Genomic DNA, 17,762 nt, shown 5'->3' with positions numbered 1-17,762 from the left:
AACATGGCATCATCCACTCATGACTGCAAGAAAATGAGCGAGCGAAAAGAATCCGCGTTGCAGTGACAACTCAGACACGAAATCAATGTAATATAAAAACTCCTACCCGTTTGGCTGAGCTGGGAAGCGCTGCGACTTTTCCGCGACAGACCAACAATAGCTACCATTTTGGCCCCGATGCTAGAGCGCCGCTTTTTGCCGCCGGTGCCCAAGGCGCCCACTGCGGTGTCGGACTGGCTGCCGTCGTTCTTCTCCAGCGAGCACATGTCCCCACTGATGCTGGTGCTCTTGGTCATGTTCTTCCCTGACAGGCCCATTTGTCTGCTTTGCATTTTGGAGGTAAAGACACTGTCAGCCGATGGATCGTGAAAAGTGAGGATAAGAATAAAAGGGAAAAGACAGAAAAGGCATTTTAGATGAACTATCTGAAGCATACAAGTAATTCAATTAGGTAATCTATAGAACATATTATTAGGATTTAAAATTTTTGAAATACTACGGTCTTGAATGTGCTTTACTATTCAAGGCCAACTTTAATACAACTATGCCAAATCAGACAAAAGGTTTTATTTCCGCTGCCATAAAAGGCACTGTCACAAGAAAAAAAAAAAAGATGTATGCAAAAGCAGTGAGCTCATTTAATAGAGTACGGTGTATGCAAGTATGACTAAGCTTTCAGGTCACTGAACACAGAAACATGCTGTTTCCAAAGGTATTCTTCTCCACCTTTCTTTACCATTGCGTTCAACAAGAAATTAAGCAATGGAGGAAATTTTGCAAAATGTGACAAAATTACAGCATCCAACGCCACATGCCCTTTAAAATAAGTTTTCTCATTTTATTTAAAATAACATATTAAAGTTCATCTAAAGCAGTGAAATTGCTTAACAGGGCTTAAATTTTCATTAGCTTTAAATTAAAAATAATTTATTTCATAATTATTAATTTAAATCTACATTCCAAAAATAAAGATATTTTTCTCTTGTATTCATTTGAGAGAAAGAAAATCATGATCGTTTTTTAGATGATATGGTCAGAAAGCAATCAATGAATCACGAAAACATGTAAGCTATTGCATGATCTATTGCAAGACCAACACTGCAATGGAGTCATGAAAGAAAGGACCCTGGCTTTTCCCATGATACAGGGTGCGGTGGGAGGCAGAGTACAGGGTGAGGAGCTGGAAGCAGGCTATCCAGCTTGTCCCCATAAACATGGGAGGATATGAAGGAGCAGCCCGTTTTGCAGGCCTGGGGAGAGTTACATACTATAGTAAGTTTTAACTTACTATTAGAAAGTCATAGTTTCTGCTTTAATTTGGTGCTGACAGCATGAATGTTTAACACATAAACTGGGGAGAGTTACATATCTATAGTAAATTTTAACTTACTATTAGAAAGTCATAGTTTCTGCTTTAATTTGGGGTTGACAACATGAATGTTTAACACATAAACTAATAAAGAAAATACAAAAATCTGCAAACAAATATACATCATTTAAAGGATGAGACTTAGAAAATTAACCTATTGAGATGAATTCTTAACTCTAATTCATGAGCTTGACCTTCCAGAAAAAAAAATTGTTTTTCTATCACAGGGTAAAATCTACTTAACAATTAGTATCACACGTTAATTTTATTAACCTGTACACATTTTCTCCAAAATTTAGCCTGGTATAAAATTAAATTACAAACACAGAGACATAAACTCTTTTATCCTTCCCTTTATTTATTTATTTATTTATTTATTTATTTATTTTTGACAGGCAGAGTTAGACAGTGAGAGAGAGAGACAGAGAGAAAGGTCTTCCTTTTTCCGTTGGTTCATCCCCTAAATGACTGCCACCGCCAGAGTGCTGCGCCGATCCAAAGCCAGGAGCCAGGTGCTTCTCCTGGTCTCCCATGCCGGTGCAGGGCCCAAGCACTTGGGCCATCCTCCACTGCCTTCTTGGGTCACAGCAGAGAGCTGGACTGGAAGAGAGCAACTGGGACAGAACTGGCGCCCCAACCGGGACTAGAACCCGGGGTGCCAGCACCACAGGCGGAGGATTAGCCAAGTGAGCTGCGGCGCCCGGCTTCCCTTTAGTTTTAAGAAATAAGTTGTGCATATGTGATGAGAGACATAGAAAATGCACACAGGGCAATATTTCTATGATATCCAAATGGATAGTTTCAAAGAATGTTTGATTTTGCTTTCCTTCAGTAGGTGACAATAGAAAAAAAACGCAGAGTTTTACTGTCAGACATGGGCTTGAATCTCTCTTTTGCTCCCACTTAACTGACTTTAGAAGAATTACTTGCTCTACTATGAGACTCTGGTTTTTTATTTATAAAATTCAGAACATTTTATTTTCCTATTTTAAAGAATAAATATGTGTCTAAGGTAAACATTCAGTAAATGGAAATTATAACAATTATTAGGGGATATGGTTAATAGACAAAATAAGGTTAAAACCCATTAGTGAGTATTATGTAACAACTTAAAAGCATCAGTAGGAATGTGAGGAAAATGTCTAAATTGGTTTTAACAGAGCCAGCACTGTGTGATGGAGAGCAGGCTGTGCTGGATAAGCTCAGTCACCAGATGATCTTGGGAGAGCTGCTTCACCTTTCTGGAGCTTAGCTACCTCATTTAATCAATGAGAAAATGTAAGGAAGCCCTAAGCAGAATGCCAGCTATGCAATAAGGACATTCCTTCTCATTATTAAAAAACATACAGTAACAAAGGAAAATTCATTAATGTCCAATGGAAGGAAAGTTTTAATAAATTATGTTGAGCACTAAAATGTGTCTTTTAAAATGCAGTAATAAATAAATATTTATTAACACAGAATGATATTCCTGATTAGGTGAGGAGCAGATATTTGCAGTTTAGCTTTGAGTGGTATATATACTAAATATGGACTCACTCTACACTAGGGAACACAGGGCAAAGTCAGACTCCAGAGGCTTTCCAGTGGCACAAATAAGTAGAGAAAAAATTAACAAAAGAAAAAATAGAGAAACACATCTTGCCAAAATAGGTAGTTCAGAAGGCTGAATTCACGAAATGATGCCTCAGTCACCAACACAATAGGTGAATAAAGGAAATATGAATAAAAATAAAATTGCATGTTCAGTATGATTGCTTTAATTTAAAAATATAAATGAACATAGTAAAAGATCTGAAATGATATATTATATAAGTCTGCTAAAGTAGCTGTATTTTTACCAATTAATGGCTTTTTAAAAGATTTATTTATTTTTTGAAAGTCAGAGTTACAGAGAGAGAGAGGGAAAGGCAGAGAGAGAAAGAGAGAGAATGGCTGTTTTAGCAATTTATTTGTTTTTAAATAGTTTTTCAAAATGAACATAAAACATGTTGCAATAAGAAAAAAATTTTAAATTAAAAGAAATAAACAAATGAAAAGAGTAAGCATGGATCAACATCACTATGTCTTCATATAAGTCAAATTATTCAACACACAAAGTTCATTCCATGGGGTACAGGTACAGTATGACTTCCTAGCTGAACCTAATAGATTACTATAAAGAATATTACATTGTAGTATTATCTACATGATTTTCAGTTCTAGAGAGTGTTTCTACATTTCTAAATGTTGCTTTAATTCATGTTTCTTATTTAGCAAAGTATATAAAATTATTAAAATAAAGTATATAAAATTGCCAATGCAAGTTATCAATTTTATCACATAATTATAGTTGCTGAAAAATCAAATCTTGAAAGATCTTTAAAAAGGCATTTCTAGTATTGTCAATCATTAGGAGAATGGTAAAAACTAAGACAAGTGAAATGTTTATAAATATTCTCCAAAGACATAAATAGTAGATGAAGGGCTACTGGGATATGTGATTAAAAAAATGAAGCTTATAGAATATAGGTCCAAAAATGTTAATTGATGACTTTGAATGAATAGAGCTAAGTGGTTTGGTTCTTAAGATAATAAATTTCAAACACAGAACAAAAACAAGTTCTGAGTTTGTGAGACTGTGCGCCTACTAGTATCATTATAGATAAAATACATAGGCATATCAAAACAAGTATTTCATCATACTGCAAGCTGGGAAAGGGATAGGAAAGAACTCACTAGGAAATTAAAGAGATGAGGGCCGGCGCCGTGGCTCAATAGGCTAATCCTCCACCTTGCGGCGCCGGCACACCGGGTTCTAGTCCCGGTCGGGGCGCCGGATTCTGTCCCGGTTGCCCCTCTTCCAGGCCAGCTCTCTGCTATGGCCAGGGAGTGCAGTGGAGGATGGCCCAGGTGCTTGGGCCCTGCACCCCATGGGAGACCAGGAAAAAGCACCTGGATCCTGGCTCCTGCCATCGGATCAGCGCGGTGCGCCGGCTGCAGCGGCGGCCATTGGAGGGTGAACCAACGGCAAAGGAAGACCTTTCTCTCTCTGTCTCTCTCTCTCACTGTCCACTCTGCCTGTCAAAAAAAAAAAAAAAAAAAAAAAAAGAGATGAGAATTTATGGCCCAGCAGGGTAGTCCACCTTTTCAATTGCCCACATCCCATACTGGAGTGACAGGTCAAGACCTAGCTGCTTCACTTCCAATCTAGTTTACTGCTAATGCATCTGCAAGGCAGCAGATGATGGTCCAAGTACTTGGACCTCTGCCACCTACACTGCAGACCCAGATGGAGTCCCTGTCTCCTGGCTTAGGCTTGCCCAGCCCAGATTGTTGTAGGCATTTGGGGAGTTCACCAAAGGATGGAGGATCTTTCTCTCTCCTTCTTTGCCTTTCCAGAAGATGAAAATAAATAAATAAATATTTTAACAAGTGTTTTTAAAAAGAAATTAGAGGCTAGTGCAATTCCGAATTTGGTGGGGAGTAATACCAAGGGCCCAGTGGTTAATACAATGGAGTATATATAAGAAATGTGGCACAGAGAGATTCAGATCAGAAATAAACAAAGTTAAAGTGAAATGAACACTATGAGAAACTGTGACTTGATCAGCCCTTACCCTGACTGTTGATGAACAACTTAATACGTTATCCCTCCTAGTATTTTTTTGTTTGTTCTACTTAATACTATTGGTTGAATTCTGCAATTAATACACAGTTATTCTTAAGTGTTGAAACTTAACTAAAAAGAGATCCCTGTTAAATATAAGAGTGGGAATAAGAGAGGGAAGAGATGTACAATTTGGGACATGCTCAAGCTGACTTGCCCCAAATGGTAGAGTTAGAAACATACCAGGGGATTCCAATTGAATCCCTTCAAGGTAGCATGTATCAATGCCATCTCACTAGTCCCAGTGATCAATTTTTGTCCGCAATTGATCATAATGATAGGACTAAGAGTCAAAGGGATCACATAAACAAGACTAGTGTCTGCAAATACTAACCGATAGAATAAAAAAGGGAGAGAACGATCCAACATGGGAAGTGAGATACACAGCAGACTCATAGAATGGCGGATGTCCCAAACAGCACTCTGGCCTCAGAATCAGCCCTTAAGGCGTTCGGATCTGGCTGAAAAGCCCATGAGAGTATTTCAGGCATGGAAAGCCAAGACACTCTGGGGGGAAAAAAAATGACCTAAATGTAAGATCTCCGCGATTGAGATCCCAGTGGAAAGAACAGGTCATCAAAGAAGGAGGTACATTTCTCTGAAGGGAGGAGAGAACCTCCACTTTGATTACCACCTTGTCTAAATATAATCAGAGTTGGTGAACTCAAAAGGCTTCCATAGCCTTGGCAGCTCATGACAAGAGCCTAGGGTGATTACTGATGCCATAAACAAGAGTGTCAATTTGTTAAGTCAACAACAGGAGTCACTATGCACTTACTCCTCATGTAGGATCTCTGTCCTTAATGTGCTGTACATTGTGATTTAATGCTATCACCAGTACTCAAACAGTATTTTTCACTTTGTGTTTCTATGTGGGTGCAAACCGTTGAAATCTTTACTTAATATAGGCTAAACTGATCTTCTGTATATAAAGAGAATTGAAAATGAATCTTGATATGAATGGAAGGGGAGAGGAAGTGGGAAAGGGGAGGGTTGCGGGTGGGAGGGAAGTTATGGGGGGGGAAGACATTGTAATCCATAAGTTGTACTTTGGAAATTTATATTCATTAAATAAAAGTGAAAAAAAAGAAATAAACAGAGTAAACTCTGGGAGTGAAACTAGGATATACTAAACTAGAAAGTGGTACTAGGTAGGCCTTGTAGCACTCAAAAGTTAGAAGACAATAGCATGATAGATTAGAAACAAACCCAATAGGATTGGCCGAGCTCCCAAACATATGGTATCTTAAAAAGCTGATTTCCTGTTTTGTTTTTTTTTTTCATTCAGGAGCTAACTGAATACTTATGACTACTTTAACTCATATTTAATTACAGCTTTTGCAGTCAATGGCCATGTCTAGATGTCAAAGTATCATTTCTTGAATTTGGGACATTACTTGCAGGAAGAAAACAATAACAAACAACCCTCTTTCTTAAAAAACTACTTTGCATTAAATATTATTCCTGTCCTACGATTTACTGGAAGTTGATATTATTAACCTACTTTACTACTTAATATGTTTATTTCACATTAGTTCAAATGACCAGCTATGATTTTTATTACTTTAGGATGGTAAAGTAGTAATCATTTATTCAACAAAGGTTTACTGAGTATCTATTATCACAAATATACAAGTAATACAAATTTTGATTAACTTCCTAGCAAATATCAATACATAAAATGCAAATATGGCTGCATAAGAACTTGGTTTGGACTGTAACTGAAATGCCAATGACCAACTCTAATGTCAAGACACTCTGATTAATATTCAAGAAAATCTCTCTCTCTGAAGAGTATGGAAAAACTCACTTTCTTATATTAATTCTTTGATTTCTAGAGATGATAAATTTAAAGTTCAATATTTTTAACATACCCAGGGCCTGCATGTAAGTGCATGATATTAATATGTATCTTAATACATATTAGTAGAGTATCTAAATTTTTAGAGGGTGTGTATGTGTGTCTGTTCCACAAAATCCAAGCCCAGAGGTAGGGAGTAATAACTAGCTAGTTAACAAAGTGTTTTTAGTTAAAATTATTTGCCTTGATGACAGCCACCAGTAACACAACTACCAATAAGGCTCTTGTTTATAGCAGGAAGCAGTGATCCTGTGGTTATGGACGAGGTCACTGTTTAATCAGGACAGTCCAAGGTGCACCTGAGAAGCCTGTAATTTCCAATATTACTTCTCCAGCAGCTTGTTAATGCTTACAATTCCAATATATTCAAAAAAGTTAAGAAAAAGATTAATTTCTTATTTGAAGTTTGCTCCCTTTTAACATGTTACTATCTCCAGGATTTGGCCACTACTTTTAAATATACTTACTTTACATCTATTGTTTTCATGGAACTGTCATTCATTGGCATAGGGAAAAAACAATAAACAAATAGATAAATTATCCTTTCAGATAGTGGTGATCTGAAGAAAATGATAACAAAGGACTAGAAAATTTATATAAGAAGGGAAAAAATGAAACAGAAGGATCAAGGAAGGCCTCTCTGAAGAGGAGACAACAAGCTGAGTCCCGAATGATGAAGCCAGCCATGTGGAGGAAGATTTTTTTTAAAGATTATGTATTTGAAAGGTTACTAAGAGAGAGAGAGAGAAAGAGAGAGAGAGAAAGCTTTCATCCTCTGGTTTACTCCCCAAAATGGTTAAAATGGCTGGGGATAGGCAAGCCTAAAGCTAAGAGCTTCATCCAGGTCTCCCACTTGGGTGCAAGGCCCCATGCATTTGGGCCATCTTCTGCTGCTTTCTCCGGCCATGAGTAGAGAGGTGGATTGGAAGTGGAGCAGCTGGGACATGAACCTAATGGGTACCCATGTGAGATGTTGGCATTTCAGGCTTTAACCTGCTACCTCACAATGCCAGCCCAGAAAGAATGTTCTAAGCTTAGATGACAGTAGCAAGCTTGATTGTTAGAGGAAATCTATGAAAACCAAATATAAGATAAGAAGGTGAAGATTTTTGTAGAAAATGAAATCTGAAAGGGTAAGGCCTGAAGGCATTGGGATCAGTGTGTGTCCTGCACTACTTACTCTCATCCAACTGCCTTCTCAGATATGATATCCCAGCTGCCCTAAGACTGTGAGAATATAGATTGCATGGCTTGTTATACCAAGAATTTTAGGATTGAGCCCAGGATTTTGTCTATAAAGATAACATAAAAGGGCATTTTGGATTGATAGTGGCCATTTTCCTTAAAAAGTGATATTTATAAAGGCTAACTCATAAATTGAACATTCAAAATTTATTTAAACCCTTGTCTATATATTCTTCCTTTATTGTCTCTTGAATTTATAAATTCTCCACAAAATTATTGAATAAAAGACTGCCTTACAACCACTATAAGTGTGAAGAAAGTTATTTTTAAGAAAAATTAAGCCTATTATTTTATATATCATCAGTACGTGACCTTCCTTTTATTATAGTGTTCATTATTTCTAATCATTTAATTTGTCTACCTTCACATGGAAATTTTTCAATGTCTTATGTTACTTGTATTTTCCTGGACTCTCTCTAGTTGTGTTCTGTTTTCTTAAAAATATTAACCACAAAAACTAGATTTAAATATATATATTTCAATCATATGTGTTATTTATCTTCAGTGTTAAGAAAAACTATATAAGAATTATAATTTTAAAATGTTTTCATTATAACCTATATCTTACAAAATTTGCATCTAATTATGATTTCAGCAACTTCTTTATCATCCTCAGAGACATGACCCAATTCTCATTTTGCTTCCTTTTCCTGTTGAATTTTTGTATCTTCAAACATTTCTAAATTTACTTAATTTAAAAGATAATAAATGTCTTGCTCCCAATTAACTGATTCCTTTAGCAAACATCTACTGTGCACCTACTTCGCATTTGGGTCCCAAAGGAGCAAGTGGGGGCTGAGGAAATCATGCATTTCTTTTCTTCAGACAAAGAGGGAATCTCATTGGTCTATTTAAAGTGAGTATCTATTTCTATTCATCTACACAGAAGAACACATTTTTCTAATTTATGCAGAGCCTTGATTTAGGTGGGTTAGCACACTTTGGCCCTGTGGTAAACAAAAACATTGAATGAGATATAGTTATTACTTCAATACCACATAATTTAAGAATGCAAATAAAGAGTCTCAATGCTTATAGAAATTAGTATAACCAAATGTTATAATTTTTAGAGAAAAGGGACACAAACACAGTGCTATGAAATTTCACTGGAAGGAGAGAGATTATTGAAGATCAGGGATCAGGAAAGCTTTATGAGTCTGAGCATTGAACGATGGGTATCCACTACAACATGTAGAATGAAACAAAAATATTAAAAGTAGGTACATGTTATAAAAATGTAGAGGTGAGAAAGCACATGTACGGTTTTATAGTACAGTTTGTATAGTACAGAAGTACAGTTTGGTTGAATTGTAAGATGTTATAGGCTAAGAGTAATGGAGACAGGTCCAGAAAATCAGATTAGATGCATGTTATCATGTGGAGAAAAAAAGGAGTCACTAAAGGAGGCTGAAGAATACCATAAAAATTATAAATAAGAAATATTGAGTGAAATGGCTGGGCAGCCAATAGGGCTAGTTACATAATTCTGTTCTCCTTTAGGTGTATGGTAGTTTTATACTGCCTCACCTCCTTAAAGTTAGAAGTGGCTTTCTGATTTGTTTTGACTAATGAAATGTTATGTTAATTCTAGGTAGAAGCATTTAATATGTGATGTTCAACTCTAATCCATCCCTCCTTCTGCTACTGGGACTGTGAAAGAGCCTCCATCAAACTCAGCCTCTGAGCGATAATGGGCAGGATACCCTTGCTAACCAGTAATACTCATTTTGCATGAGTCAGAAATGAACTTTTGTTGGTTGTACCACTAAGAATACATATACAATGTAGCTTGTGCTATTCCTTATTGGAATAGGAGATTAGCTAGAGAAAAATCAGTTAGGAGATTAGAGCAATTAATGCTGGGAAAAGCAAGAAGACCCTAAGTTAATGCACTGATATTACTAACAGAAAGCAAAAGATTAATAATGTTAAAATTATTTGGGAGGAACCATATATACCAAATATACCATAAGGAACCAGATACTACTTCTGGATTTGGGAATAAGATATTAAAACCGCTCAAATTAAGGAGCACTTATCAGAGCCGGCGCCGTGGCTCAATAGGCTAATCCTCCGCCTTGCGGTGCCGGCACACCGGGTTCTAGTCCCGGTCGGGGCGCCGGATTCTGTCCCGGTTGCCCCTCTTCCAGGCCAGCTCTCTGCTATGGCCAGGGAGTGCAGTGGAGGATGGCCCAGGTGCTTGGGCCCTGCACCCCATGGGAGACCAGGAAAAGCACCTGGCTCCTGGCTCCTGCCATCGGATCAGCGCCGTGCGCTGGCTGCAGCGGCGGCCATTGGAGGGTGAACCAACGGCAAAGGAAGACCTTTCTCTCTCTGTCTCTCTCTCTCACTGTCCACTCTGCCTATCAAAAAAAAAAAAAAAAAAAAAAAAAGGAGCACTTATCACTCATCAGATACTATTAATTGCTTCTGAATTAACTCATGTAATACTTACAACAGGTTATACATAGAAACTGAAGCCCTTTGAAAGCAAAGTGTTTTTCTGAGGAGTGCTGGTTTAGGAAATGTTCAACACTAGAATAAACAGAATTTCCTGATGAAGAGGTTCAATATGAAGCCAGGGACTTAAGCCAAGTGCTTATGAAAATAATCAGGACTTCAAAAGAAATCAGGAAATGGTAGATAAAGTTAGGAGAATGGTTGCAAGTGCGCAGGCAATCCAGGAGTATCATAAGAGAGAAATGCAGAAATTCGAGTAGATAGCTCAAGGAATACCTATATTGAAAACTTAGGGAGGAATGGAATTGCTGTAGGGATTACCCAAGGTCTTAGAAATAAGAATAATAGATCCGAATGCCTTTAGCATTCGGATCTGGCTGAAAAGCCCATGAGAGTATTTCAGGCATGGAAAGCCAAGACACTCTGGCAAAAGATCTCTGCGAGTGAGATCCCAGTGGAAAGAACAGGTCTTCAAAGAAGGAGGTACCTTTCTCTGAAGGGAGGAGAGAACCTCCACTTTGACTATGACCTTGTCTAAACAAGATAAGAGTCGGAGAACTCAGAGGGCTTCCATAGCCTTGGAAACTCATGACCGGAGCATAGGGAGACTACTGATGCCATAGACAGGAGTGTCAATTGGTAAAGTCAACAACAGGAGTCACTGTGCACTTACTCCTCATGTAGGATCTCTGTCCTTAATGTGCTGTGTATTGAGATTTAATGCTATAACAAGTACTCAAACAATATATTTCACTTTGTGTTTTCATGGGGGTGCAAACTGTTGAAATCTTTTTTTTTTTTTTTTTTTTTTTTTTTTTTTTGACAGGCAGAGTGGACAGTGAGAGAGAGACAGAGAGAGAAAGGTCTTCCTTTGCCGCTGGTTCACCCTCCAATGGCCGCCGCTGCAGCCGGCGCACCGCGCTGATCCTGGCAGGAGCCAGGAGCCAGGTGCTTTTCCTGGTCTCCCATGGGGTGCAGGGCCCAAGCACCTGGGCCATCCTCCACTGCACTCCCTGGCCATAGCAGAGAGCTGGCCTGGAAGAGGGGCAACCGGGACAGAATCCGGCGCCCCAACCGGGACTAGAACCCGGTGTGCCGGCGCCGCAAGGTGGAGGATTAGCCTATTGAGCCACGGCGCCGGCTAAACTGTTGAAATCTTTACTTAATGTATACTAAACTGATCCTCTGTAAAAAAAAAAAAAAAAAAAAAAAAAAAGAAAGAAATTATCAACTCCCAACTTGACTCTCACTGGGATTAAACATGACAATAGGTCTGATGTGATTTCATCATCACTTAAAAAAATCATCTATTATTTTTCACTTTATGTTTCTGTGTGAGAGCAAACTGTTGAAATCCTTACTTAATGTATACTAAGCTGATCTTCTGTATATTAAAATAATCGAAAATGAATCTTGATGTGAATGGAAGGGGAGAGGGAGTGGGAAAGGGGAGAGTAGTGAGTGGGAGGGACGGTATGTGGGGGAAGCCATTGTAATCCATAAATCATACTTTGGAAATTTATATTCATTAAATAAAAGTTAAAAAAATAAGAATAATAGAATGGGGTTAAACTCCATGGAAGAAAAGAGACAAATGAAGTTCATGAAAGAGTTGGTGTGGCCAAAAGATACAAAGAGGTTCATTAGCACTAGTATTTAAAAGCTCCACAGATGTGGGGATTTACAGGGTACAGGTGACTTTGAGGAAAGCATTTACTGAACCAGAGACATAAATCAGTTTCCAATTCCAAGGAATTTGATGGAAATAAATGGGTGCTACGATTGTTGTTAACTTTCTGGAAATATTTAATGCTGAAGAGAAAGAATGAGATGAGGGTATCGAAATGGAGACAACAGCTATTAAAATAAAGATTACTGGTATATTACTTATTTTTAGACAAAACTGGAAGACCTTGGAAAGTAGAAATAGTAAAAGTAAGTTAAATTGATATGGGTGGGAGTTTAGTCTAATGGTTAAGATATCAGTTGGAACATCTGCATCCCACATCAGAATGCCTGGGTTTGAATCCTGGCTTTGCTCCTGATTCCAACTTCCTGCTGATGTACACCCTGGGAATCGGCAGGTAATGGCTCAAGTACCTTGGTTCCTGCCACCCATGTGGGAGACCTAGATTGGGTTTCCAGTGGTTGGCTTCAGCCTAACCCAGCTACCATTGATGCAGACACTGGGGCATGAACCACTGGATGGGCACATTTCTTTCTCTCTCTCTTTCTCCCCTTGATTATCTCAAATAAATATAAATAAATAAATAAATAAATAAATAAAAAGGGGCTAGCATTGTGATGTAGTGGGTAAAGCCACCATTTGTAGCACTGGTATCTCATAAAAGTGCCAATTAAGAGTCCTGGCTGGTCCACTTCAGATCAAGCTCTCTGCTAATGTACCTGGGAAAGCAGCAGAAGATGGTTCAAGTTACCTGGGCCATTACCACTCATGAGGGAGATTCAGATGGAATTCCTGGCTCCTGAGGCCATTTGGGGAATGAACCAGCAGAAGGAAGATGTTTACTTCTCTGTCTCTCCCTCTTTTTCTATAACTTTTATTCTCAAATAAAAAGGTAAATCTTTTTAAAAAAATGTACTTCAAGATGGAAAAATAGATGATATTAAGAACTACAGTAGAACTGATTCTCATGGTTTCCTTATTTTCAAAATTTTATTCTTGGGTCAGGGGAATATTGTTAAAAATATACTGTTGTGGCTGGCACTGTGGCAGGGCCAGTAAATTCGTCGCCTGCAGTGCCAGCATCCCTAATGGGTGCCAGTTCAAGTTTTGGCTGCTCCACTTCTGATCCAGCTCTCTGCTATGGCTTGGGAAAGCAGTAGAAGATGGCCCAAGTCCTTGGGCCCCTGCACCCACGTGGGAGACCTGGAAGAAGCTCCTGGCTCCTGGCTTCGGATTTGCTCAGCTCCGGCCATTGCGGCCATTTGGGTAGTGAACCAGTGGATGGAGGACCCCTCTCTCTCTGCCTCTCCTTCCCTCTGTGTAACTCTTTCAAATAAATTAAAAAAAAATAAATCTTTTAAAAAAATTCACTGTTACCACTGTTATACTCTAAAATTTCTTTCTTCTTCTTTTGTTTTTGAATTAGGTACCTGTTATACCACTTGTCCAAATACCATATTATGCTGATATTTTTGTCCTTATACTCTTTACACCAAATATGCTATTAGATTAGTTGATTCAAGGAGATTTTGCAGTTATTATTTAATTCTTAGTGCTTTGTCAGTTCTTAGCTCTGAAAAACAGACACTCTAATGATTCAACTACTTCTGAAATTATTCCTCATGCTAGGATTAGTATCTATTATCCTTATATCCCATGAGGAAAAAAAAATGAAATCTTGCTTTTGTAAAAGGCATGTTCCCAAATTATGGACTTTTAAAAACAATTTAAAAATCAGGGGTGGGGATTTTGCCTACTGGTTAAAAAATGAGATAGGAGATCCGTGCCCCACATTGGAATGCCAGCTCCTGCTTCTAGTTTCCTGCTACAGCAGTAATGATGACTCAAGTAGTAGGGTCCTGACACCCTGGTGGGATAACTGAACTCAAGCTTTGGCCTGGGCTAGTCCCAGCCATTGGAGACATCTGGAGTATGAAATCAGTAGAAGATAGGATCTCTCTCTCTTTCTGTCTCTTTCCCTCTCAAGTGAATTTTTTAAAATTTTTATTAAAAAGTTAATCAAATAATTTCATTAGATGCACCACAGTATCTTATTTTGAGATGATAATGACAGTGATTATAATGTATAAAATATGTACTTCTTATGTGTTAGGCATTATTATAAGCAGTTTACATACATGAGTTCATTTAATACTGATGAATTCGATTCACTAATTAATCTGTTTAGAATAGATATTGGCCAGTTTCTTACAAAAGGGCAGACTAAATATTTTAGGCTTTGTGGGCCATATCGTCCCTGATGAAATGACTTGAGTCTGTTCTTGCAGTGTGTAACCATGAAAAAACCATGCAGTAAACAATAAAAAAGCACGCCAGATTTTTCTGGAGCTACAGTATGCTTTCTATAATATACAGATTTCTAACATAACCGTGGAGTGGTAAGTATTGCAGCCAGAGACTTAAAAACAAACAAATGAACAAATAAACTGAACAATATATTCCGTGAGGACATCAAGAATAAAGCTATGTTTCTACACTAAGTACATCTATTCATTATATCCCTTCTTGCTATTTATTACACAACACTCATCTACTATACGCCTGAATTTAAGCTACATGAGGCAAAAACCTTTCCTCTTTGCTTCATTGTTGAGTTCCAGGTTTAAAAGTAATGCCTAGGGCTGGTGCTGTGGCATAGGAGATAAAGCTGCTGCCCGCAGTGCTGGCATCCCCTGTAGGCGCTGGATTGAGTCCTTGTTGCCCCACTTCTGATACAGCTGTCTGCTATGGCCTGGGAAAGCAGTTTAAGATGGCCCAAGTGCTTGGGCTCCTGCACCTGTGTGGGAGACCTGGAAGAAACTCCTGGCTCCTAGCTTTGGATCAGCCCAGCTCTGACCACTGAGGCCATCTGGGTAGTAAACCAGCAGATGGAAGACTTCTCTCTCTCTCTCTGCTTCTGCCTCTCTGTAACTCTGCTTTTCAAATAATAAATAAATAAATCTTTATAAAATAAATAAAAGTAATGCCTGTCTGAGAGCACACATTCAAAATACTCAGATTAAATAAATTAACATATACATAGCATTTTGCATAATAACTAGAACATAGTGAAGTTATAAGTTCTAATTATTATGTATGGTTACAATTATAGGGGACACTATGGTTTAACTAAAAATAGAAACAAAATCTTGCTAGATTTATCTGAATAAGCAAATAATTTTTTCAAAAGATTTATTTGAAAGGCAGAGTTACAGAGGCAGAGGAAGAGAGAGAGAGAGATTTAGAGAGAGAAAGTCTTCCATTCACTGGTTCACTCCCTAGATGGCCGCAATGGCCAGAGCTGGGCTGTTCTGAAGCCAGGAGCCAGGAGCTTCTTCCAGGTCTCCCACGCAGGTGCAGGAGCCCAAGGACTTGGGCCATCTTCTACTGCTTTCCCAAGCCATAGCAGAGAGCTGGATCAGAAGTGGAACAACAGGGACTAGAACATGTGCCTATGTGGGATGCCAGCACTGCAGACAATGGCCTCACCTGCTATGCCACAGCACTGGCCCCTAGAAGCAACTACTTAATGTAAATATAAACAGATATTCTGTGGCTTCAAAGGAATAGTCCCACAGACTCCATTTCAACAATCCCCATCCCTTTTTTGTCCTTTCAAACTTATACAGATGTAAATCAATGGATAACACTTATAAAATAACCTTACTACACAGATGATTGATAATTAATATTGCCCAATTAAATTCATTTTAACAGACATCTATAAATGTCAGGCTGTACAGGGCATTGGTTGAAAAGCTATACAATTTTGGCACAAAATAAAGTGCTAGGCACAACTCAGGTGAATAAATCTACCCTTTCGTTTTGTTGATAAAGATTTATTAAAACCAGAAATCCTCTGTATTCTATAAAATTATCCCCCTGGAAACCATTTCAAAACTCCAAAATTTGGGCTTTCCCAGAATCCCCTGTTGCCTGGAAAGAATGACAACTTAAGTGCTACATTACTACTGCTTTCAGCTAAACACTAAGATAAGGTAAAAATCATGGGGCCGGTGCTGTGGCGTAGTGCATTTACGCCCTGGCCTGAAGCACTGGCATTCCATATGAGCACCGGTTCTAGTCCTGGCTGCTCCTCTTCTGATCCAGCTCTCTGCTATGGCCTGGGAAAGCAGTGGAAGATGGCCCAAGTCCTTGGGCCCCTGCACCCACATGGGAGACCCGGAAGAACTACTGGCTCTTGGCTTTGGATCAGCACAATTCCGGCCACTGCGGCCATGTGGGGAGTGAACCAGTGGATGAAAGACCTCTCTCCTCTCTGTCTCTACCTCTCTCTGTAACTCTTTCAAATAAATAAAAATAAATATTTTAAAAAAACTGAAAATCCAAGAAGCACCCTTGAAATTTCCCTTTTTATCCCCACACCTAACTTATTGCTAAATTTTATAGATCCTACTTGTATAATATATTTCACATTCTTCCATTTCTCCCTACCCTGATATTTTTCATTCAAGTCTATGCTTCCTGTTCTACTCTAGGTCAACAGCACCCTGACTGCTTATGTTCCAATGCTAACCCCTTTTCCACATAGTTTCCATCATAATTTTTCTTTTTTTTTTTTTATTTTTTGACAGGCAGAGTGGAGAGTGAGAGAGAGAGAGACAGAGACAAAGGTCTTCCTTTGCCGTTGGTTCACCCTCCAATGGCTGCCGCACTGCGCTGATCCGATTGAGGAGCCAGGTACTTATCCTGGTCTCCCATGGGGTGCAGGGCCCAAGCACTTGGGCCATCCTCCACTGCACTCCCTGGCCACAGCAGAGAGCTGGCCTGGAAGAGGGGCAACCGGGACAGAATCCGACGCCTCAACCGGGACTAGAACCTGGTGTGCCGGCGCTGCAAGGCGGAGGATTTGCCTAGTGAGCCGCGGCGCCAGCTCACCATCATAATTTTTCTAAAACATGAATTAGGTTATTGTATTCTGCTACTAAAATCTTCAATATCTTATTATTATTGGGGAATTCAAAATTCACAAACTAGAAGCTATCGGAGGAAATGCCCTCTTCTCTCAACCATTAGTCTATGCGCCTATTGTGCCCCTATCCCCTCTTTCTTTTTCCTCTTGTAAAAAATGGTCCTCCTCCTTGCAAATAACAACTCCTATTCCGGGATTCTGGGGTTCAAGATCCTATCCTCTTCTCTGAGGTCATACAAAAGTTTGCACATTTGGCCCCTTCATTTCTCTTTCACCTCACTCTCAAGCCATTTGTCCTGGTAAACTACTTTTCAGCTGAAGAGGCCACTAAATTGCTCAAAAGTGTCATTCTCTTTTCCATCTCAGAACCTTCACATATACTGTGCCACATTTGAAATAACTCCTCAGAATAACCTTATATAGCAGGAACTATTTCAAACACAGACAAGAAATGTTAAGGGTAAAAAGGTTATAAACTATGCCTAAGGTCTCATTGCTACTCCGTTGTGAAGCTGATATTCGAACCCAGCAGTCTGATGTGGGGAGCAATCCGGACTA

At 38.8% G+C, this 17,762-nt stretch overlaps 1 protein-coding gene across 49 annotated transcripts in view; it reads right to left on the bottom strand.

Annotated features, from left to right (window-relative positions):
* RIMS2 (regulating synaptic membrane exocytosis 2) overlaps positions 1-17,762 on the bottom strand; it is a 701,736-nt gene that overhangs the window by 122,048 nt on the left and 561,926 nt on the right. For 35 of the 49 annotated variants that reach the window (XM_070075383.1, XM_070075384.1, XM_070075385.1 and 32 more), the window contains one exon: positions 107-348. The exons of the other annotated variants lie outside the window; for them this stretch is intronic. In XM_070075383.1, coding sequence (XP_069931484.1) covers positions 107-348 — 242 coding nt within the window. The remainder of the gene's footprint in view (positions 1-106; positions 349-17,762) is intronic. 49 annotated transcript variants of the gene reach the window in all.

Source organism: Oryctolagus cuniculus, chromosome 6 (genome assembly GCF_964237555.1).
Source record: "Oryctolagus cuniculus chromosome 6, mOryCun1.1, whole genome shotgun sequence".
Classification (NCBI taxonomy): domain Eukaryota; kingdom Metazoa; phylum Chordata; class Mammalia; order Lagomorpha; family Leporidae; genus Oryctolagus; species Oryctolagus cuniculus.
The sequence above is the reverse complement of the archived record's forward strand: the minus strand, read 5'-3'. Positions and strand labels throughout refer to the sequence as shown.